This window comes from Perna viridis, chromosome 1 (assembly GCF_037379345.1).
Source record: "Perna viridis isolate PV_CMFRI_1.1 ecotype Kerala chromosome 1, ASM3737934v1, whole genome shotgun sequence".
NCBI lineage: Eukaryota > Metazoa > Mollusca > Bivalvia > Mytilida > Mytilidae > Perna > Perna viridis.
Window position 1 is genome coordinate 36,148,813 of NC_142445.1, and position 24,960 is coordinate 36,173,772.

At 32.8% G+C, this 24,960-nt stretch overlaps 1 protein-coding gene across 1 annotated transcript in view; it reads right to left on the reverse strand.

Annotated features, from left to right (window-relative positions):
• Window positions 1-2,706: 2,706 nt before the first annotated feature.
• The window catches only part of LOC148628562 (FRAS1-related extracellular matrix protein 1-like), a 39,160-nt gene continuing 16,906 nt past the window's right edge, over window positions 2,707-24,960 (reverse strand). The window contains exons 3-11 of the mRNA XM_088590233.1: window positions 16,908-19,129; window positions 11,108-13,708; window positions 10,108-10,310; window positions 9,671-9,820; window positions 8,926-9,032; window positions 7,500-7,751; window positions 7,004-7,166; window positions 5,748-5,921; window positions 2,707-4,651 (exon numbers count right to left, since the gene is read on the reverse strand). Coding sequence (XP_088446359.1) covers window positions 4,383-4,651; window positions 5,748-5,921; window positions 7,004-7,166; window positions 7,500-7,751; window positions 8,926-9,032; window positions 9,671-9,820; window positions 10,108-10,310; window positions 11,108-13,708; window positions 16,908-19,129 — 6,141 coding nt within the window. The 3' untranslated portion in view covers window positions 2,707-4,382. The remainder of the gene's footprint in view (window positions 4,652-5,747; window positions 5,922-7,003; window positions 7,167-7,499; window positions 7,752-8,925; window positions 9,033-9,670; window positions 9,821-10,107; window positions 10,311-11,107; window positions 13,709-16,907; window positions 19,130-24,960) is intronic.

Consider the following 24,960-nt stretch of genomic DNA (forward strand, 5'->3'; position numbering starts at 1 on the left):
CTTCCACAGTTAATTGTAACTTTGATAAAAAGACCCTCTTTGTTATTTTCATTCAGGCTCCTCATCAGTTGCTTATGTGAGCCTTTGATAAAGGTACAATCACCCACAGCGCACGCTATTCAGCTTCTGAATCTGTTTTGATCATGAACTTCGTGAGTTTTATGCTCGTTAAGTTTTGTGAGTTTTATGCTCATATAGTTTTATGAGTTTTATGCTGAGGAAGGATATCTGTTATCCGAAATATTCAATTTAAATTTTACCATCTTCTGGTGATGTTAAACATATTTAGACGTTTATTTTATTTATTGTTATGTTTCGCTTCGTTTTTAACGATCCATCACCCCGTAAGAGTGATTGTTGACTATTATTTAGACGATTGATTATATATAAAGGTCTGAAAAATTCCCAACGATGTTAAAATTGTCAAATTTGCGGTGCAAATGTTTGGTCGCTCCCTCCGCGGGACTCGAACTCGTACCGTTGTGACATCTATGGTAACACCGCCTGCACTAAGTCCAGCGCCCTAGACCACTGGGCCAGCTAGGCTATAAAAATATAGGAATGACCCGGCCAGCGAAAGCTATATTTTTATAGCCTAGCTGGCCGAGTGGTCTAGGGCGCTGGACTTAGTGCAGGCGGTGTTGCCATTGGAGCGAGGGAGCGACCAAAAATTTGCATCGCAAATTTGACAGTTCTAACATCGTTGGGAATTTTTCAGACCTTTCCATACGTTTATGTATATTCCCTGTATCAATTTGATTCGATGGAGCGAATAGAGTCGTCACATTCTGAGACGTATATATATATATATATATATATATATATATATATATATATATATATATATATATATTTATATATATATATATATATATATATATACAGGTCTGTAAAATTCCCAACGATGTTAGAACTGAAAAATTCCATGCGGTCTTTACGCTGTTGGTGCTGTTGTTAAAGTGCATTACATTTCTTATCTGCACTAACAAGCATACCTGTCATGATGTCTATCTTATGAACTGTTTTTGTTTTTTGAACTATTATCGGCGTGGTTGGACTCTCCCGTATGAGTAGTAGTTCCAGACATTTGATAACTGAATACACTGGAATCCGTTAGTTTTTATGACTGTTATTCTTGTCAAGATGCTTTACTCTGTTGTGAATAAGCTTATGTAGGAACGATATGTAAGTCTCATGCTCTGTCAGTTTTTCTTCGAGTTTTAGAATTTTCAAGCTCTGCTTGTAGATCATTTTCTCCATTGCAAGTAGACTTTAATTGGTCCATTCTGGACCTAAACCATCAGACTCGACAATAAATGCTGCAAGGAGTATAATACCTAGCATTGTGGACTGGTAAAAGAAAATGTGTCAATCCTTATCATTGTAACGGGAGAGCATGATTCGACTCACAAAATTATACACCGCCACCGAGTATCGAACCCTAGACAGCACGGTGACAAGCCAGCGACAAACCTCTTTGGCTAAAGAATTAATTCTTTAGCCAAGTCAATTAACTGGCTATTTAAATCTCACTACCTACTACAACGCAGGTAGGCCGTCCTGCCACATTTCCCCCACCTTAAGAGTCTTCGTACCACGAACGACTCTAACACTAGCTCAATAGTTAACCAAACCCCGTGGGTTTTTTTAGTTGGGCGCCAAATGTAACGGGAGAGCATGATTTGACTCCCAAAATTATACTTCGCCACCGAGTATCGAACCCTAGACCGCTCGGTGACAAACCGATTCAGCTAAAGGATTAATTCTTTAGCCCAATCGGTTTGTCGCTAGCTTGTCACCGAGCGGTCTAGGGTTCGATCCTCGGGCGGAGAATAATTTTCAAATCATGCTCTCTCGTTACATCATGTTAAACAAAGTCTCACTGGTCATGTTCTATACCCATGCCATAATCCACTTCAAATAAGTAGGTTAAATATCAATATAATTTTTTTAATCTGACTTAATTTAATTTACTAGAAATTTTACGAAATCAAATAAAAAGCCTCATCTTTGTATTGTTTATATTTTTTTATATACGCTGTTATTGTCTATATATTGGTCAGTCAAGTCATGGTAACGACCATAGAGTCCTTGAAATAAAAAAAATATACATAGGCAACACACCACTATCCTAGCTGTAACAAATTCTTGTAGAGTGTTGACAAGGTGACACTAGTGAATTATGAAGTACAAATTTGACCAATACAGTAGTCTTACGGTACAGAGGAGGGTTCTGAATTTCATAAATAGGTTAAATTTATTTCTTCTTACATTTATACATTGAAATATTCATATAAATGTTACTTGTAGATCACTAGATCCCTTTTTTCCCCCACTTCAATTCATTTTCAAAATTTCAGCTGAAAGCAAGAGTAGTTCATGGAGATGGATTTGACATGTGCTCAGAATGAACAATACTAGGACATATGTAACAGCATTGGTGTGGCATCCTGAAGGAAAGCAAAAGATTGGTCGGCATAAAACAACATGGAGGAAGACTATTGAACAAGAAAGATCACAAGTGGTCTGGAGTAGTTGGACGTTAGCAAGAATAGCAGCCAAGGATAGACACAAATGGAGACAGTGTATCCGGATCTAATGTGACAGTGGGCATGTAGAGGATAAGTGAAGTAAGGTGTTTTACAACATGTACTCAGAAATAATGCCATATTGTTGACTGAAATAATTAAACCAATACACTAAAAAATTTCAATATAACACTAAATCTGTTTTATTATCATTATTAATACAAAATAATAAAGCAACATGAGTCATATTTACTATTGCTTACAAACTCAACAACATTATAATTACAATAGTATATACAAAATTTGTACAAAACAGAAATGATTCTACGCTAAAGCACATGTTCTAAATATTCTGAAATTCTTCAGTAATTCCTGATTTGTCAAAACAAGATTATTCTCATGTATTAACAAGTATTTAGTGTTCTAAATTTCAATCTACGATTTATCAATGTTGTGCTCTTTTTCCTGTTTGAATTTCGTTCAAGTTTAGTTTTCTTTTTTTTTTTCAAACACGTTTCATTTGATGTCTTTCTTTGTATGATAAAGTCATCTTTAAACTGTTTTCACATTAGTTTAAAAATAATAACAAATATACAAACATTTTAAAAATGCTATAAGATTAAGTTAATAATCTGAAATACCAAATTAAACTGTCCAGTATGGTTCATATTTAATATTAGAACATTATATTAACTGAATATATAAAACAAATCAAACAAGAAATCTATGGGCCAATACCCCCGCTTTCAATCATGATCTAAAGAAAATTAACAAAGTCCTCGGTAAACAGGAAGTTGTTGTGAATTTTTTTTCCGAAAACAGACCTCACCCTATGGCAAAACGACAGGAAAAATGTATCAAAATTTCAAACCGCTGTGATAAGTAGCTGCTGGGAAAACTGACGGAAAAAGTGTTACGGACAAACGCACGGACAAGGGATAAACAGTAAACCATCTTCTCCTTCGGAGCGAAAGTATAACAATTATTTGTTTAAATATAACAAATATTCAATACTAAGGACATTTTTACATTTATAGTAATTATAACTAAAATTATACATATCAACTGTTCCATTCAGTCAATGTATATAGGGTCCTGCAGCAACGGAACGGAAAATTAGTAGGCCTACTTTTTGTTAAACTGAAGTTCTAGCTGCTTACATTTTGTAACAACCATATTGCGACCAAACGGCAGTGACACAAACAAATCATCTGAGTCGTTGATAAGATAGATACAAAGCAATATTGTCTAACTACTATGAGTGAATTTTAATAAAGAATTTGACAAGTTATGTGAAATGGTTCAAATGGGAGTATTTGTTGAAAGCATGAAGTAATACCGTAGTGTCATGTCTATAAAAATTACAAAATATAATTGTTTTATGACAAAATAATCGTTCATATGAAAATTACATTCAATTTCATCACAATGGTCATGCCCTTATATGATAAACTTTGGTATATATGACTTAAATCTACTACTGACTCAACTTATAAGCATTTAGGTACAACAATATGTACATGCACATTTTTAAAAATTACCCTATTTTTCCACTTGTAATTAGCATATTTTTCACATTAAACATTCATATGCATTTACAAACATTCTATTGTATATATATATATATATATAATTTATTAATATTTCTATTTTTGTAATGAGATATTTTACAACGTTGCAAAACATATGCAGTAATATACATTTTATTTCAAAATGATATGAAATTTCACATCAGTTATTCTGTCAGCACTATCTTTTGTCAGAGACATATCACCACGTTCGCTTAATATTCAGTCACAACCTTTGTTGTTCATATTTGCCAATTTCTACAATGAAACTGACATAAAAACTGTTTTAAAAGTTCCATGAATATCTATGTCTCCTTCTTGAACGTGATCGCTTTGTTTTAGTTGATTTGGTATTTGGAATTCCTTCACATATAAACCTTTTTGTGGTTGTATCACAGCGTTTATTTCGCCAAGTGTGATTTTTACCCACTTGTACACAGCGTTTATTAAGATTTCGCCCACTCGTGTTGGGCTGTCTAACACCCCAGTTAGCGAATTGATATGGATCATAGTTCAGATATTTCCAAACTTTAGGATTCTCTTTATTATTCAAACCTACAAATAGAATAATTATAAGTCATAAAAGATTAAAATTACTTTGATTAACTTTTATACCAATCATAAAAATTCTCCTCAGTCAAGCAATATTTCTTTTCCACTAGGAAGCAAAACCCAGATTGTACAAAATTGTTAATGACTTACTAATATATTCAAAGCAAGTATTTTAGAACCGTATCTTTCTCCTGAAAGGATCCTCAATAATAGAAAATTATCAATTAAGAAATTACACGTGTATAAAGACGTGTTTGCCAGTCGAATATATGGGGCAACCATTCACATTTCCTGAATATATACATTTTCTTCTGATTTATTGCCAGATGCAACAAATATGATATTCAAAAAGCCAGTGATTATGAATGCCAATAAGACATTTTTAATCAGTTAACTTTTTCAGGTAAATATACGTGTGCTATGAAAACTTGTGATTGAAGCTCTAGCATGTAGACATATCAATTAGAATATATTGATTTATACACCCAAAGTTATAGTGAGAAAAAAATACAAAAAATGTATATGATTATTAAGTTTTCATTCTGATTTCTGTAATAGATGGATTGCTGACTGCATTCGACACTTTCAAAATTGATGAAATGTTTGGAATAGGAATGGAAGATTGAGGTTTAGCGCTGTAAAACCTAGATCTAACCCACCATTGCGGTACCAACTGCTCCGGGGGTGCAATATCTATTTGCCAGATTTATTTTGGACTTGACTTGATTTTGAAACGGATAAGTGTTCGTTAATTCTGTTGTAACCCTTATTTTATGACAAAACAGCGAAAGTATGAGATCAATTTTAAAGTAGCAAAAATTAAGTCAGACGTTCTTTTCGGAACAATATTTACAGAAATTGACAACTAATCCAACTGCACTTGTACGTATTACACTAACTGTTACATAGGCTTCGTGTTGTGATAAGTAAAGAAGAAAAGGGACATAAATCTACGGTATGCAAAGAAATGATTAAGAAACAACTTTGGCCCCGATTCCTAAACATGTATCTTACTCTTGTTAAAATGGGGATAGTTTTGGTTTGTCTTATTTTATTTCAGGTAAAAGTACAAAATAAATTGAATAAAGATCAAACTTACCAATCCAGAAAGATTTTTTATTAGACAAACTAATAAGGAAATCAAAATGTTCCTTAGATCTGACTGAAGTTATTGTGGATTTCATAGACGACAATGAAGCACATTTATACTGAGCAGCATTCCAAGTGAGTCTCTCGTTGACAAAGGTATAACACCTTCCTTCAAAATGGGCTCCTGAAATATGAAAAAAATAAATGACTTTTTGTCAGTATACGTTTCAGGTTGCTCATGGTAGAAGAAGAAAAAGGTATTTCTATAAATTACCTTACATTGGCCTCTCACAACAAACAAAAATTACTCACCTTCCCAGGTTTTTTATAGTGGGGTTCGTGCTTTGTTCGTGTGTGCATTTTGATTATTTTATGTTATACTGGTTTATCCTAGGTTGTCATTTTGATGTTGCCGGTTTAATATGTCCTCGGATTTCCACTATTTTGTACCATCGGTAATGATACTTCCACTTTTAGAAATACGATGAAATAATACTAGTATTTTGCAGTTTCAACATCGATAAAGTTAATTTATATTAACACTTTCTGACTTTAATGTATGCCAAATTACATTGTGCCATAATACTATTTGATAAGACGGGTCAACTTACATTATCTAAAATTCTCAACATAATTTACGTTTTATCTTTCTATTGACTCTTCTTGCATAATTAAACTGTAAAAATGGCAAACGATTAAACAATAAAAATGGCACTTTATTTATTCAAACCGCTTTCTTCAAATTTATTTTAAGTATAACCTTTTCCTATTTCAAATTAAGTGCGTCTTCGTAAGAATCAGGTAAAAAAAATAAAAATCTATCATTATGCAAATTGTTTTTTTAATTACCAAAGTTTGATTTAGATTCAGAATATAACGTATGGCAGTTTTTTTCCCCACATTTTTCGATTTACATAGATTTTAAGTAGATAAGTCCAAAAAGTCTGGTCGAAAAGAGTAATCAAGAGAACCAAAATTCTAGCGGAATTTAAAAGAATGTAATCCAGGGACAAAGACCAGAAATGGGAAACAGACAAATACAACAAAGAACATAAATAACCAAATTATACATACAAAGTCACAAAAGTAAATGAGCAACTCAGACGCCACTAAAAACTGGAAGGATGGACCAGGTACACCGGTAGAGTAACTGTCTTCCTCTAGAAAGACCTGCCGAGTTGCTAATAAAAAACATATATGTTTGTGTGTAATACTTAACATATTGCCCGATTCTTACAAAGACTTGATTTAAACACATATACTTACCACTATTACATTTGTTCCCGCCTGACTGACTATCAGACTGCTCGTCAGTGCTGTCTGATGTCCACCTCTTCCAGTTTCCATCTTTTCCACAAATGTACATTTGTTGAGTAAACAAATCGAAATGTAACAGTCCTTTTGTCGTCGAAGTACACTCTTGAGGTGCCTATGGGGTTTATAAGTTTGCGTTATTTGAAAAAATGAACAGGTTTTGTACATATTTATAAATATATTTGAAAATAGCCATGAAAATGGTGACTATAAAGAAAAAATGGCACAATTTTGTTTTTCATGTTATCATTTTGAATAATACACTTGAGATTTATTGTGCATTCAAGCAGTTTTAATGTCTACTTGTTGTCGTGTAAGATCACCATTTCTCTTTGGTTATTCTTTTTTTTTTTGGTTACTTTTGCAGGTTTTTTTTCAAACTTTAGTACTGAAAAAGGACTATGTATCGAATTCGATGTGTCAATTGAAAATATTAAGGTTTTCTTACCTGAATATTTATTTTTGGTATTGGAGTCTTCTTCCTTCGTCTTTTCGTTTTCTTATTTCTCCTCCGTTTCTTTCCCTTTCTCTTCTTTTTTCTATTTTTGTTTTTCTTTCTATTGTTTCTAGTTCTTTTTCTCTTCTTGGCTTTTTCTCCAGATGTTTTATTAATGTTGCTGTCATCATTTTTCTTTCCAGGTTCTGTGTTATATGTGTTGTCGATAGGATTAGACGACTTAAACTGTGTCAAGGATGGCCGCTGCAGAATAAAGAATAAAAGACATCAAGAATAAATCAAGGTCTATCGGAGTAAAATCTGTGTCTAAGACGGACAACCTAAGATAATATTCCATTTCCCTTAATGATTAATTACTAGTTTATGTTTAGTCTTATCGTGAAACTAATTGTTAAAAATATGGAAATATGTTGAAGTAATATTTTGTTCAAGTTGATAGCTTGTATAGATGGATTTTCACATTTACAAGTAAATTCTGTTCTAATTGACAAGTGTCTTTGCGAAAAAAAAAATAATGGCATGTTCTTCAATCTCATAAATGTGAAATAAAATGTACTTATTTATAAATGGGCATGCTTTTGTTGCATCGTTCATGTATTCCCAAAACTATTTTGACAGGATCAGAAACCTTCACCAAAACTAACATCACACTCTTAAGCTATCATTTTTATCTGTAATTAAAGTGCCAATCTCCAGTTCAATGTTAAAGTTTTTGTAACTTTTGACGTCTTATCTCTTCCAATTCGATTAACACCCCGCAAAGAGTGCATGTTTTTGTTTTGGCGTGCTTAAAGTTCGGCACGATTTTAACTAGGGCGTTTAAGCACTGTACACAATGTACTGACCCCTACTCAATATTGCTGATATTTAAAATTAATTCTCAAGTGATTTTGTTTAGTCCGAAATTGCATTTCAATACAGAAGGTTTTAGTTGTTATTCTGAAATCTATTTCATATTTTCAGAAATGCTTTGAAAACTTACCTAAGTAATTCAAGAGCGTTTCTTTGCATTGCCTTTAAAGTTATCGATGCATTTTATACGAAGATTAAGAATGGTGTTATTGTAACAAAATATGTTATGTTTTTTATTATGTGATATGCTTTGGACATATTCCAGTTTTGACTGCATCTACAGTTCATATTCATTTAGTCAGTATTGAATGAATTTATTTTATATTAATATATGTTATTATATAGTTCATATAGTTCCTAATCAGCATTCAATGAATTTATTTCACATTTAATGTGCGTTACTATTATATATTTTCAGGTAAATCAAGTTCAAATAATATTACACTGTTGCTTTTCATAAAGACATAAATAGGCTAATTAGAAAATCGCCCAGACTTGCCAGAAACCAAAAGGATGGTATTGCTGGAAAATCGTGATAGATGAAAATAATTAGAAGCATTCTTACTCCTATGACAGTGTCTGTTTTTCCTGCTCCAGGTCTGAAACCATTATCAATATCGTCTAATTCTGTTGTGTCCTTTGAAATCATGCCGATATATTGGTCACATTCTCCTATTACGACAAAGGAGTGAAAGAAATGATAATTAAGTAAATGAATAATGCTTCAAGTGAAATGAATCTATATTTTTTTGCAATTTGTTTTCAATTTGTTTTATGTATGTTATACTGTAACCGCCAACTGTCATATCTAAATCATTGATGGTTATTGAATGCCAAGTTATAATTTTTAAATGAAACTCAACAATCATAGGTTTTCAAGTTTATGAAGTTAATATTTTCATTGAAACTAATTTAATGAGATTTATTTCATTATTACCTAAAACACTGAGTCTTCATGCTTTGAATTATTAATGGTAAAAACTCTGGGTGTTGGATTTGGCACCTATGTCTATATTTTGTGTTTTGAGTACTTCTTGCACACATTTTTTGTGATACATACGTTTCCTTAATGCTTCTGATGAGAGGTTACTCCTTGAAACACATGTGCAGCATATCAAAATTTGCAATCTATTTGATTGGCATTGTTGTATTCATACTTGAATTCGAGTGGTGGAAACATCAACGGATAAGATTAAACGACCTTTTAAAGCGTAAATGTAAATCTTTGCATTCTTTATTTATAATTTAACTTGCTGTGTTAAAAACAAAATATTATATCCAAATACATGTAGTGATATATTTATGTGTACCTTTTCTTGCATTTATTATTCGTACTGTAACTCGCTCATTGTTTCCCATGATTGCATTCACCGGTTCCTCTAAGACTATTCTGAACTTTTCGTTTTCCTCTTCTATCTTATCATCAGGTATTCTTACGTCCCAAAATGCTTGTGCTTGTCCTAAAACATATAAACGAGTTTTCTTTACATTTAAGAGTTTTAATGAATATGCTGAACAAATATTCTTATTTGGCACATAGCTCTTATTATGCAATAGAAATATGTATATGTATATGGTTATATTGACAGAACTTTATTTTGCAATGAAATAACATTTAAAAGAACACTTACTGTTTTCTAACTGTTAACATGCAGTGAACCCGAATAATTGTCCATATGAATTGCTTTCTTAATAAGTGTAGCTGTTGTTTGTTTTTAAAATGACAATATTACTGTTATATTTATACCTGGATTAAATTGGACTTGCTGAGCAGTACTTGGTACAAAATCCATTCCTTCTGTAGCAGACATTTCTCTTATAGCAATTCCTACAAAAGCCATACTGTCAAGAGCACCTCTTCTCCTGAGTGCAACACTCAAGGTTCCAACATTCTCACAAACCACTATATCTTTCTTTGCAAACTCAACAATTGACCAGCCGAGTTCAAATCTGTAATCAGGTAGAAAAAAGTTAAAAGAATGTTATCGACGACCTGATTTTATATCATTTGAACAATCAGTATCATTAAACCTTTGTAGGGCGTTTGGAACGCGTTCAGTTCTTAACTTGATAATTGTTATCTTTTTACATGCAAACTGTCTGCACACTTTTTATATCTGGATTTGAAAAAAAAAACTAAAAGGTTAAGAATCTTAAAGAGTATAATCCCATTTGAATCATGTTTTCATATGATCGTGCATACTTTAAGAGCCTCTTAGTACTTTTTCGTGTCACAGGTGACTTTTCAGGTGTGTTTTGAAATCGGCTTTATTAGTCAGTTTATCGTCTCTAATCGTATCATTATGTCGACAGTATTATATATACATGCAAATAAAATGCATATTACCCACCCGTAAAACCCATTAATGCACCTATCATCGATTTGGTATGTAGTGCGTTTCTCCAATTTGTCATGTACATTTTTACTTTCACTGCAAAGCAAAACATTGGGGTCTTCTTTTCCATACATACATTTTGGATTCAATAAAATATATAGTTAATTTGTAAAATTGAACTTGATCAAAAAAGAGTTGCGCATCATATTGTCTTGCTATTTTCATTTTACCACGTTTGAAATTTTGTAAATCCTTATGCGTAGATCTATCTCAGCTATTTGATGTTAGATATTTTGTATACCCCTTTTTGATTCACTGTTCGGTATAGTTTTACATCTGTTCATATCCCGAAGATTAATCTATACTTAAAGTACCATAATTAGTGTAAGAATAAGATACAAAGCCACTCACTTTATTTCATCTAAGCTGTTCCCTCTGCTGTCCATGATACGGAAAATGAAGTGATCTTTGGCAATGTCCGTATTTTCATTTAAAATATACAGTAAACTATTCTCATCAAGGTCTTTTTGTGTAAATCTTCGTCTGACAAATCGTTTAGTTGCAACATTTTGAATGTGACCAAACATTGGGCGTTTGACAATGATATACATAAGTCTACTATTATCGGTATCTGAATCAACCGCCTTTAAATTTCGACTTGATAACCTGAATCCATATTTTTCCTGTCCGAAATACTCCAGCGTGTCAGGGGGACTGTTAACTATTAGTTTAGGTGCATCATTTACAGTGGGATTTACAAATATACTACAGATAACTGGATTTGTTTGAAGTGTTTCATTCACCAAGAAACCACTGTGACGACCATCTGACACTGTAAATAAAAAGTTATCTAGTCCAGCATAAGACAACTCACTTTCATACGTAACGTACCCTAAGTCGATGTCCCTTTGTGTGAAGTTTCTGGTTTCTACAAGTCCTCCCTTGTAAATATGACCAAATGTAGGGGGTTTGGCAATGATATATGTTATGTTCGAGCTCGGAGTATCAGGATCTTCGGCTAGAAGATTCCCTGAGTTAAGAACAATGTCACTTCCCTGAGAAACTTCAATGAGATTATTTTTACGTAATGATGGCAAAACTCGATCTAGTGGTTCAATTTTAATATTGAATACTCCATCTTTAGCTTGACTAAGGCCGTTTGTTACCGTAAATGAAAATGAATCCTTAGTATTATCGCCTTTCGACAAATGGTTGTAAACAACTTTCTGAGCAGCAATATCAAGTTGAGAAAAGCTCGTTATGCTGACAAGAGGCTTATAAATGTTTTCAATCTGTCCATGTTTTGGTGGTTGAGTAATAGCGAATACTATTTCCTCAGGCTTAGTAGATTCATCAGAAGCATTTAGGTCTGAAGAAGTTATTGATGTCCTTTCTCCTTCTCTTACTTCTATTCCTTTGTTTAGTAAAGCTAGGTTAGCCTTTCTTGAGTTTCTTATTCTAATTTCAAATGTTTCAATATGCCTTTTGTTTCTTCCATCAGACAAGAGAAAACGGAAATTATCAGTTTCTGAATTTCCCATACGTTTTGTGTGAACATAACGAATTCGATTCATATCTATATCATATTGTGTAAAATTTGATCCAACACGTAAATCTGAACAAGCAGAAACCCTTGACGGTATGTAAGGATCTGAACAAAATTGTAGAGATCCCTTCTTGGGAGTTGATGTCAGTATGTAATACACTTCATTTTGACTGTTGTCTGGGTCTGTTGATTGCAAAACAACGCTAGAAATCATAGCATAGTCTCCATATTCTAACTGAAGACCTGCATTTTTTGTGATTTCTGGTCGTTCGTCGTTTACGGGATTAACAGTGATGTTACACAGTCTTTTCACTTCATGTCTACCATCCGATACAGTGACGGCAAATTTGTCATGGAAATTCTCGGTATTGTCATGTTTATACTTCAACCTGAGACCAGAGTGTAGCTCATCTGAATTAAATTCTTCAATAGCAGCCTCAACATCGCCATTTCGCGTTCTAATCATAGCAACAATGTTTCCATGTTCTGGGGGTTGTGAAATGGCAAAGTTCAGTTTATCTTTGGGCATGTCCATATCTACTGCATCAATCATTGATTTGTCCATCATCATGCTTTCACCTTCATTTAGACTAAAATCATGAAGCATAACAGTAGGCTCTTCATCATTCTGAGGTAGAATTCTTATACCAAAGTTTTTGATTGATGACCTATGGTTTCCATCAGTCGCATAGACTTCCATGTCATCATAAACTGGTTCGACTCCTTTATGGGTCGCTTGAACAAAATTTACTGAGTTATCAATTATATCTTGCAACCGGAAAGTTGTTATTCGTTTCCCTTTGTTGGATTTCTCCGACCCCGGACTTGGTTTTATATTCTCAATGAAACCCCACTGAGGTTGCCTCACGACTATGAACTGGATTTCGTCCGGGTCAGTGTCAGGGTCTTTCGCAGTAATGATGTCAGGTGTTAAAGTAATTGTACCACCCTCTTTTACTGAGACTTCCCTTCCAGTTATGATTGTAGGCTTCGAGTTATCAATTGGTGTTATAGTAATATTCAAATCATACACTGGTAGGTCTGCAGTTGCAAGATAATTCTGATCAGAAACAATGAAAGTCACGCTGTCCTTCATTATAGCTGTTCCAATTTCCCCTGCAGTGTGTATATATTTGACAAGTTTATCTTTGACATTCTGTTGTGTAAACTTGGTTGCTGGTCTGTTATTTAACTGCATTACTCCATGCTTAGGCTGTTTTATTATCAGAAAAACGAGATTTTTGTCGTCGGTATCTACGTCTGTTGCTGACAGCACCGCTGAAGTTATAAAAGCCTCGGAGCCTTCGGACACAATGAGACGGGGGCGGAGGTTTTTGCCAAGTTGGGGGGTTTCGTCATCGAGTGGAACAATATTGACAGACATCACCCTTGTTGCTTGGTTAATACCGTCAGATAATGTTAGAGTAAACGTATCCAAGATAACATCAGATCCATCGTTCACATACCTACAACATGGAATTCATGAAGTCATTTGCAAATATTAAGAAGCTGTCCACGTAAAAATTAAGCCGATCATATGATATGAGTGGCACAGTGTAAATTTTATCCTACTGATTTGTTTCCAAATGTAATATATATATATATCATAATTCATCTATGTCAAATAGATTAAAGTTTGTTCTAAATCGACAATGGATTGCTCAAAAGTTGATCTTAAAATTCCCTAACAAAGAAACCAAATTTTGCTCAAATTAAAGAGTTATCTCCCTATTTTCAATGAATTTCAATGCTTTCTATGCATTTTATTTCTATTTAATTGTTGAAAAAAAAAAATCAAAAACCAGCTTTCAACTTCGAGCAAAGATACATTTTAATATGAAATGTATTTTTTTAAAATAAAATTTATCATGTGTCATTCACTGCCTGGTTTTTTCATGGATTCCCTCATCAGAATATTATGATTATTTTATTTCACTAGATTGGGAAATTACAGTATAAAACTACTGATATTAGATATGAATTGTAATATTCATATCTTTGTACTACTTGTGCTTGATTACTTTTAACAACAACTACAACAAAAATACACTTTTTTTTAAATATTGATAAAAATCAATTAGAAGTTAAAAAAAAAGACAAATTGCTGACCTAATTATCCAATTACATGGTTGTTTATTTTAACATTTAACAATGTCGATAATATTTGTCAATATAAATATTCTGTCATTAGATTCGTAGACAAAATAAATTCTGATTCTATCATGATTGTGCATGTCTTGATCATGAATCATTAAGTACTTAGATTAGTCACATCATCCTCTCGTCCATCCAACTTTCTTCTGTTTGTTTGATTAATAAAATACAGGCAAAGTGAAATAGATAAAGCTTATATTACACAATAAAAAAAACGAGTCAGTTTGAGTCTACTTATTACACATTCTATGTAATACTGTGCCCGTTCTGATATTTTATTGCATGTTTCCTCTCGTTTATTAAGTTTTTATGCTTTATCATCATGATGACATAATAAATAAACAAGGAACATAGTATCATTAATTCCTACCAAATATTTCAGAAAAAACATAGCTTATGAAATCTGAGAGGCGAATATGAAAGTGTATTAATTTAAAGTGTATTAATTTTCAAACATATTAAAGTTAAAATGGACCAGCCTAGTAATTCAAATCTTTGTTAACGTAAAATGTATTTTTTTCTGCAAGTATCTTTTTATATCAGTTTGTTCAATATTTTCGTTAAAGCGTTTGGAGCAGTTATGTTGTTTATTATAACTCTCATAGATGTTTTCACTGATAATAAAGGTTGTCGATTTTTGTTCATTTTGTTTACAAATGATCATATAAATCAGAACTTGGTGAGAAGACAAATTACTTTCGAATCGAAAATATGTCATGATATATTTTCTTTTCATTAGATTAAGTCCGATTTACAAATGGCTTTGAACACAGTGCAATTATTAATGATTATAAAATACGACCTTTACTCATGGAATAGTTTGTTTTCCCGGAGAATTATATTTGCACCAATTTACTACAATGCTATTAATATCGGTTTCCTTTGTAGTTTGAATGGATCTATAAAACAGTATGTGAAAATAGAATTTGGTTTTAAAATTCATATGCCACGTTTCGGTGCTATTGAAAGTTTGTCTTTGGAATTAATGTTGTGAAATATAACATCAACCATTGATTTCGTAATTGCATTGCCGGAGAAAAAGAGTTTGGCTTCCACAAAAAATAGAAACATCAAACGAGATATAATATTTGTGTTCATTAAAAACAGAGCCTACTTCAAAGATTTTTCCATTGGTCAGGAATAGTCATTAAATATAATTTCTTGTAATTTTCTCTTGACTTTGTCTGGGGTAGCTCTGTAAAACCTCAGAACTCCTTTCAGCAAACACAAAATGATTTCATAAGTCTTCATATTGATTACTTTCTAATGAAGAGAATTTCTACAAAAAGGAGGATGATTAAAGCTTGTAATATTTTTCTTAGATAACCATTACTTTAATTAGTTGTGATTACGAGAGCGATTATGTGTGAAATAGCACAGAAACTTAAAACATATTCCAAGCATTTTTGTGCGTTCTTTTCTTCACAAATTATTCTAACTACAACACAGATAGAACAAGAATGTTGATTAACGCCATGATTTTTACAATGATCTTTTCAGACATCAGTTTAGATGATGTGTGCTTATGGACCAATGAATGTTGGATTAAAAAAAAAACAAAACAAAAAGGCATAGTGCCTTGTCGTATCGATAATGCATTAAAGAAATAAGGACATTTTTAAAGTGCTTACATTTTCTCAAACATATTTGCATCCTATCATTTCAATTTCAGATAACGTAGCTTACTAAGTAGAAACTGTAAAATTTCTATACATTCAACCAAAAGACTGCACAAAATAAAACTTTAAAAATATTCGTTTTTCATTGGAGTTTTGTCACGTAAATGCCTTGTTGCAGTTGATGTTGATGTTTTTTCAAAGTTCTTTTCCGAATGATAATAAGCACATTTTACTGAATTTGTTTTACATCACAAAAACGTCTCGTCACAAAATGCGGTGGGTGTTCTAAAGTGATCAATCTGTTCGTCCGTCTGTAACAAATTGTGCGCAGTCTGGAACATTTATATCATTCAAAATAAGTATTTGATATTAAGCACAATTGTTGACAACCCAAAAACGACGGTAAACGACATTCTGGCATTTAACATAACGTCAAATGTTACTGTTTTTGTTTTGTTTTTTTTTGTTTTGTTTTGTTTTGTTTTGTTTTTTTTTTTGTGGGGGGGGGTATTTTTTTCCTTTTCCCCCCTTTTGTGTGACAAACTGTGTCCGGGTTGTAACGTTTTTCCCTTTACGACAATATATTGAAATTTGATACCAGGTTTACCATTAGACTGTCTTGAAACAAATTCACCAGCATTTATTTATGGCGGGTGCACATTGATGGATTTCGTCTTATGATATCTAGTTTATTTTAATTGCAATTTGTGGGTGTGTTAGATTTTGTTGGCATTTTAATTTCGTTCATGTTGGTATTGTATTCCTGTTGTTCCAATTACTTTTTTGTCAAAGTGTATTTATAACTAAGCACTTCGCAAAGTACCAAATTAATACTGCTGTTTTTCTTACTAATTGCTCATTGATAATGGCTGAATATCTATTACTAACTCACCTGATTCGTTTCTTTTTCAGGTCCTTTAAATTGAATTTACCCCCAGTAGTCATGACGTCACCAGCTTTCTGTAGGACACCAAATGACGGGGTTGCTTCTACGATGAAAAAGAGTTCTGTTGGTTTAGTGTCTACATCTGTAGCAGAAAGTTGATCTGTAGTTATTCCTAAGATGCCACCTTCCTCGACTAGTAGTTTTGAGGTAACGAATGTTGGGGCCTTGTCATTAACTGGTTGTACATCAATATCAAAATATTGACCGAGAACCCGATTGCCGCTGGCGTCTTGTACGGTATAGACAAACCTGACAAGTCTACCAGATGACCCAATGTCCGTCAATGGTGGCATGTAAGCAATTTTCATATGGTTGATATCTTCTTGCTTAAAAGTACGTATTTCTTTGAGTGACGGGTCTTTTGATACCATTGACATATTGTGTGTTGCAATGAGACGCCCAGCATCTTCATGTCCCCTGTTTGCAACAAAATATGGTGGTGCAGTTATTATGTATGTTAGTTGGTTATCGTCGGATTCTTTATCAGTATATTGAAGTTCTGCTTTTGTTATGTAAGCAAGGTCATTCTCTAATACGTGCATTAGGCGAGTAGCGTCAGGTGACAACTCTGGGGGGTTTTCATTAACTTGGTGAATAATAATGTTAAATGTTTCGACATTTGATTTATTAGGTGGATCGTGTTGATCTCTGATACGAAATTGGAACGAGTCCACGAACATCTCTCGCCCAAAATGACGGTAGTATATTGCACCTCGTTCAATATCACGCTGTGAGAATCTAGTTACTCTAGTCCCAGTTTCTGCTCTACGAAGCCGACGTATTATTTCTCCAGCCTCAGGTGGATGAACAATTACGAATATGATATTGCTATCAACGGTGTCGATGTCATGAGCTTTTAATATATCTGTGTTGAATTTTTTCAAACCACCCTTGTTTAACTCTAAGCCTAAATTATTAACTACATATGGCGCTGTGTCGTCTTTTGGTATTATTGTAATTGGAAAATTTGTAAGAACTGTATTGACACCGTCACTAATTCTTATATCAATCCGATCTTTAGTAGTTTCGCTATCATCATGTACATAAACTACAGATCTTCGTTGTAAATCCTCGACTGAAAAGTAAAGAGAGGGTTTGCTGTTTACTTCTATGCGTCCATGAAAAAGTCCACCGGTGACATACAGGCGAACTTTGTTGACGTTGTCTCTATCGACAATTCTTAAATTATCTTGAGTAATCGGTCGCGACTGTCCTTCGAGAATTACCAAACCGCTATTTCTAGACACTCTTGGCGCTGTCGTTGCAGAAGATCGAACAGCTATATGCAAATATATTTCCTGGCTATGTGCAAAATGACTATCAAATACGGTAAAGCCAACTTTGTAAATTCTTTGCTCAAGATAGCTGATGGCGGGTGGTTGGTATGCTATTCGTTCATTCTCTATGTCAGTTTGTTGAAAAGAAGTGATGGGTGTCGTGTGGTCGTCCAAATTCACGAAATAACCCCCGTTTTCTCCTGGTGGGTGGCTTATGTTATAAACGAGCCGAGAGTTGGGTGTTTCATAATCTTCTGCAAAAATAACTCCTGGAATTATTGAAGACAGAACAAATTGATCTACATCCATCATGTATATGCTACGATGAGAAGACGTCGGAGGAAAATTTGGCTGAACATCTTTGATATATATTGGTAAAAAGAAATTTTCAACAGTCGGTTCATGTGTTGTTTTAGAATCAGAAAGTTCGATTTTCAGAGGAATGTAATCGACATCAGGGCTATGAGATTTAAGATGCTGGTAATGAATTTGCGATAACAAAAACTCATGACATGACTTTTTGAAATTATCTACAGCTTCTAGAGAATCTGCAATGATTAGGTTGCCAGCAAGTGGCCAAACTGTTCGATGACGTGAAAATGATACGGTACATGACGCATTTTGATGATTCCTCAGATTAAACGATAATACCTTTGAATCTATTATATTTGAAACAGCTTTAGCTTCTGGCACAACAACAGACCTAAGTCCTCTAGTCCGTACTAAGTCATGAGTAGAATTCACAATTCGAACAGTGACGTAAAAGTTTTCTATTTCGGTAGAGTATTTTGTAAATCTAAATGCACGAAATTTGATTTGGTCTTCTGTTAATAATGGTGACCCACTATGAAAATACTGTACTGTCAAAGGTGGAAAGTTGCAATCGAATACCTGTAAAAAAAATCTGTTTAGATGAATTAAAATATACAACAATTTTCAAATGGTCAATGCTAAAGTATAAACCCTTTCGACTTGACTCAATGAGCATGCGTGATATATACTTTCGTGAATTAGGGCTTGGGTAGAACAAACGATGGGTGTACTGAGTCGGCTATACGCATACTCATCGACTGCCCACCATATATATGGCTACAGCAATCAAATGATAAATCTTATTGAATCGTAGTTTTCCTTTAGCAAGAACTATAAAAAGTATAGACAGTGAATAACTATTAAGTGATATGGTTCATGTATCAATAAATATTAGGCCTGATTAAAAATATGACCAATTATAGAAATGTTTACTATTAATGACTTGTGTTTGACTGAACATTAATGGAAGTTTATCGGCGATTTTGACCTCTTGGGATCCAGTTTTTATAAGACAATTACTTTTACAATTTACCAGTAGCAACCCCTGGATAGTCTCTTATTGCTACACAGTAATTAACCATTTACATCTTTCATGTAACAGTATGATTCAAAAGAGTTGAAGGCTTACAGATCAATATTAAGTCGAACAATTATTATTCTGATCCCGTAGACATGTCCTATGGGGTAAAGATTGACTGTGTATCAGTTTGATACTTCATTCTGGGTATTTCAGTACTCGATGACATCCCTAGAAAAGCAGAGGATGCTTCACCTACCGTTGCACCTGGTCCGTACTCCCTGTTAGTTGAGTCCGGGTTGCCCATTTATTTTTGTTTCTTCGAAGGTGTTATTTTATTTATTTCTTGTATTTTGTTGTGTGTGTCTATTTTCCTTGTCTAGTATTTATCCTTGGAATATTTTTCTTTTGATTTCCGCTCGAATCTTGGTTCCTTTAACGACTCTTGCAAAACATAGTGCATTTTGCTTTCAATATGCTTTGCGATATTTTACACATTGCAATATATTATTATCAACTTGATCAAAGGACTACTGGCATTTATGCAATCCAATTCATACTAATACAACAAAATTAGTTTCTGCTATCTCCTTCTATGATATTTTATTGCCAAGAAGAAGAATTCAGTAGTTAAACCCGTTCTATTACTGTGTGGTATCTAACACAAGGTTTATATCACCTTAATCTTACGTCAGATTGAATATTTACCGATGCATTGAGATGACGTATGTATTTTAAACGACTGAACTGATACATAGAGGAGGCGTTTAATCACTTGGTCAAGATTGATTAGGTTTCGCGAAGTCATTTTGAGAAAAAAAAAGTAGTTTGAATATGGCAAGATATTATTGGCATATTTCTTATGAAAGTTCTATACTCTTATTTGAAAATAAATTATATTAAAGAAAATACTGTTTTGTTAATAAGTGGGCACGTCGAGGTTTATTAGAACAATAACATCTTGACTGTTTGCTTCAATGGAGAGTTTTTGCTAACATTTTAACGTAACTTTCAACACGTCGTTTATCATATTGAGAAACAAATGATAGGATAATCTTGGATGTTCAAATATATCATAAAAATGCTTAGACAGAAGGAACATCAACACAATGCAGATTAAACTATTCAAGATCCTTTCAGAGACTGACAGCAGCTTCTCAACGCAGTTGTCAAAGAGCAAAAAGAGTTCACTCAAACGTTAAATGAAGCAGAGAAAAACATTGTGTTTATTTTACAACTGTCAATATACGTAAATGAAAGGATATAGAGAATGCAAAGATAACAATGAATTCCTCTCCGGGATTCTGACAGGGAAAAATTAATTGAACACAAGATGAAGACACGTAAGAAACCATATACCTGTTAATTAACGCCAGAAAAGAAGAAGTATCAAAGAAGACATGAAACTTTGACAAAGAAGTTAATGTAGCATTCATTCATTAAACAGCTTTTCCAGACAAATTTCTAGCTATTGAACATTGAAGTTGTTACATCTTAAGGCAAAAATCTAAGTTATGGTATATTGAAGCAGAACTAATAGCATCTTCATTATCAAAGAGAAAAAGTGAAAAACTAGTATGTGCTCATTAGAGCTTAATTTTAAAAATTAATTGGTGATGACTTATTTATAACGTAGCCTTAAATGATGTGAAAGTACAAGTATGCTTTTAGCTTTTAATTTGCTCACAGAACGATGATGAAGTAATCTTTTTATAGGAGTCTACATTGATAACTTCATTGATTTCAATTCATAATATGGGCGCATACAAGAAGCAAAATTTTTTGCTTTTATTGCACTTGTTATAATCTTATTACATATAATAAAGAATAGAAATCTCCTGCGCAGAGGGTATATTCGTCATTTCATATGTATTGAGTCAAGAAGTGGCTATGGGTCTGCGGAGGAGACAGGAAAAAATACATGTAGTGTTAAGTTACGACATATAAAAAAAAAAAAAAAAACTACAAATATAAAAAAATAAAATCTACTCTTCATATATGTACGTGTATAACTCGTATTACAGCTTGCGCAATTTTGTCCTTTATAGATCTAATTGAACTATCCAATCAACTTCTACACCATTTGAACATTTCAAAATGTAGTAAACTTGTTAATTTCTTCTGACTTCATGTAATAATTAAAATTTGAAATACCTACAGATTAAGTCTTCAGATTCAGAACTGGACACAATGTAGTAATATCTACATAGAGTGATCAAGGGAACCAAGATTCTAGCGGAAATCAAAAGAATGTGATCCAGGGACAAAGACCCGACATGGAAAACAGAAATTACAACAAAAAACATAAAGTAACTAAAATAATACATACAAAGTAACAAAAGTAAATGAGCAAATCGGACCCCACTAAAAACTGGGAGCATGGACCGGGTGCACCGGTAGGGTAAGCGTACTCTGCTTTTATAGAAACACTCGCCGAGTTGCTCATAAAAAGTCAAATCCGGGGTAGACGAAAGAGGAAAGGAAAATTATGACACGTTGAACGATCGAATTCAGCCATGCGTCAATATGGAGAAGAATAATACTTCAGACATGTACAAAACTTGAAAATCGGAGAGAACACATATGAACAATACCAAAAACCATTCACCATACATGAAACACTGTATAGAACCATCAAAGACCCACAGAAGACTACCAGGTTAACATTGCAAGAGTGTTAGGCAATGAGAAGAAAAAAATCAAGAACAATCATCATAGAACAATCATTTTTTTGCCTAATATTTCTAAAACTTCAACTCAAAGTAGAATTCGTTACAAAACAGGAAGTAATTAAGAGGACAATTATACTATAATGATGTTCTAACCCTCTTTCTAAATAAAATCAATAATTTCCATCCGAATTTTTCATTCATAAAATTTAATCTCGACATTTTCTTCTTTTGGTATAAGTGCTGATTAATTTTAAAAGTATATCGTTTCTGTGAAAAAAAAAGAAAAGAAAGGATTGTCATAGACCATACAGTATCACCACGAATGTCGTATAAATTGGTTCAAAACTTGAATGAACAGGGAAAGATTCGTATCAGTTCCAAATCTAAGCAATGTAAAGTAGTTAAAATTTAAGTGTGTGGTATTTTGACAGCTAAATGATAATAGTTATTGGCGTTGATAGAATATTGTGATAAAATGCATGAAGTTAAGCGATAAAAGAATCATTTGATTAACATTTGTTAAAACTCAAGCGTTTTGGTGTGATAAGCATTATGTATTTTAAGGTATCCACTTTTTGCTTGTAGGATTATTTTGTGTTATGATATGCATAGACTGCAGTTCTCATTGAAGTCATTTCAGCATACGAACAAACTTAAATAGTTCTCGAATTTTATGAATCTTTAGACAAATTAAGATATTTTCCAAAAGAAAATATTCATACCACCATGTAAAAATTAAAGATTATATGACTTGTTCAGCACAGTTAATGCTTGTATGTATGTTTCACAAAAAAAAAACCACCATAATGAAAGACTATTAGGATAATTAATTGGAAAGAGTGAATAACCAAAATATGATCATGAATGCCGAAGAACGCCTAGATTTAACGAGTGTGCGGAACTTGTTCCATGCACGAGTTAAATCTTAATGCGTTCTTGGCACGAGTGATCATATTTTGGTTATTCACGATAACCAGTTGATTATCTTATTTATTATATAGATTTCCTCCATTATTGATTATTTTCAACATAAATCAAAAATTTGGTGAACGGCGGATTGATATTCGTGTTGTGACGTTTTGGCGTGAGAAAGAGCGAGAGTGAAATTACCGAATTTATTTCACAGTGTGAATTATCGAGAAAAAAATACACTGGGTACATTTGGTAAATCACTGTCATCTATATAATAATTGATTATATTTTCCTTATATAAACAAAGCCTAAAACTTCTTTATTTGGCATACGCATTTCAATTGGTGTTTGTCTTAGTTCGTTCCTGGTAGTGTGTATTTTGAAAAATGAACATCTTGTTGTTTAGAGACAGTTTTTGCACATTTCAAATGTTAAATATGCAAAAAGATGTGTCTCTTTGTATTTCTTTATGAGCAGTTTTCTTGGAATTTTACTCATACCTCTTCTTTCCACCTATCCCATTTATGAATTGGTTGTCATTTCAAATAACGAGGTTATACTATACTGCCCGGATGCAGGAAAAAAATAACGTTTATTATTATTTTATTATTGTTATAAATGGCACTTTCACATGTGAAAACCATTCAAAGATTATCTAATTCACTCGCAATTTGTGTCAGTTGAGAAGCAGACATTCAAACATTAATGAATTTCCTTTTTTTTGGTCAAAATCATAATTGCGGTGTAATTAAATATTACTTTTTATTTTATAAAAGAATTATAAAAGAGCTAAACTGTCTTCTCGATCAATTATTTTTTACCCGCAAATTGAATTATAAGGTAAACAAAATTTGAAGCCGAATAAAAATTTAAAAAGTTACTCAGAAATAATAAGAAAAAATACCTTCTACATACAGGTGTTCTAATTGTGATTTCTTTGTTTAAACAAGCATATTATGCAAATATTTTTTTCTTCATATTCTAATGTTCGTATTCATTTGTCTTTGTCATGCTGATAGATAATAACTTCTTGAGAAAAAGTTAAAAGTCAAAATACGTCTTTTTTATATTTTTTTCCATTATTTGGAACGCTTCTAACAATCATTTATACAGCAGCAAAGGGAATAAAATTTATGAATTCCATAGAAAAAAATCAATGGATAATTTCTTCTCAATGAGAGTTCTTCTACTCAGTAAATAAAGAGGAACAAACGAACAAATTTATTTTGCTGTAACAAACTTTTTGACTAATGATATTGTATGTCAGCTTTTAAAATTTTGGTAAATTAAGTTTCTTTTTGATACAGGTGTTCTTAGTTTTCTTGTTCTCTGTCAGGGTTTAAACAAGCACCCTATACAAACCAGTTATTTTCTTATCTTTGCAGGTTCTTTGTCAAAACCTCTTGTACATATTTTATAAAAGTTGATGCTCAACTATATGAGTCAACTGAGAAGTCGAAATGTAATTGTAAAGTTATTAATTCTTAGATTTAGGCATGCAAACAGCAAGATAATTTGCAAATTACAATTGCTTTTCGTGTATCCGTTTCTTTACCATAACAATTATAAGACACGGGAAAATATTTACTTTTAATGGTAGTTCAAATTTGGAATTGGCTTTTTGAGACTTTATATTTGTTTTCTTCTGAGACACAGGTGTTCCAATTGTTCGGAGAGCTTTTTTCTTTTACATCACACTCTGTGTGTTAAAAATACCGTTCAAACTAAATTGTCAGGAGCATTCCGTAAAAATAAACAAAATCTTAGCTCAACTTTGAGTGAACAGTAAAAAGTCATTTTACATTTTT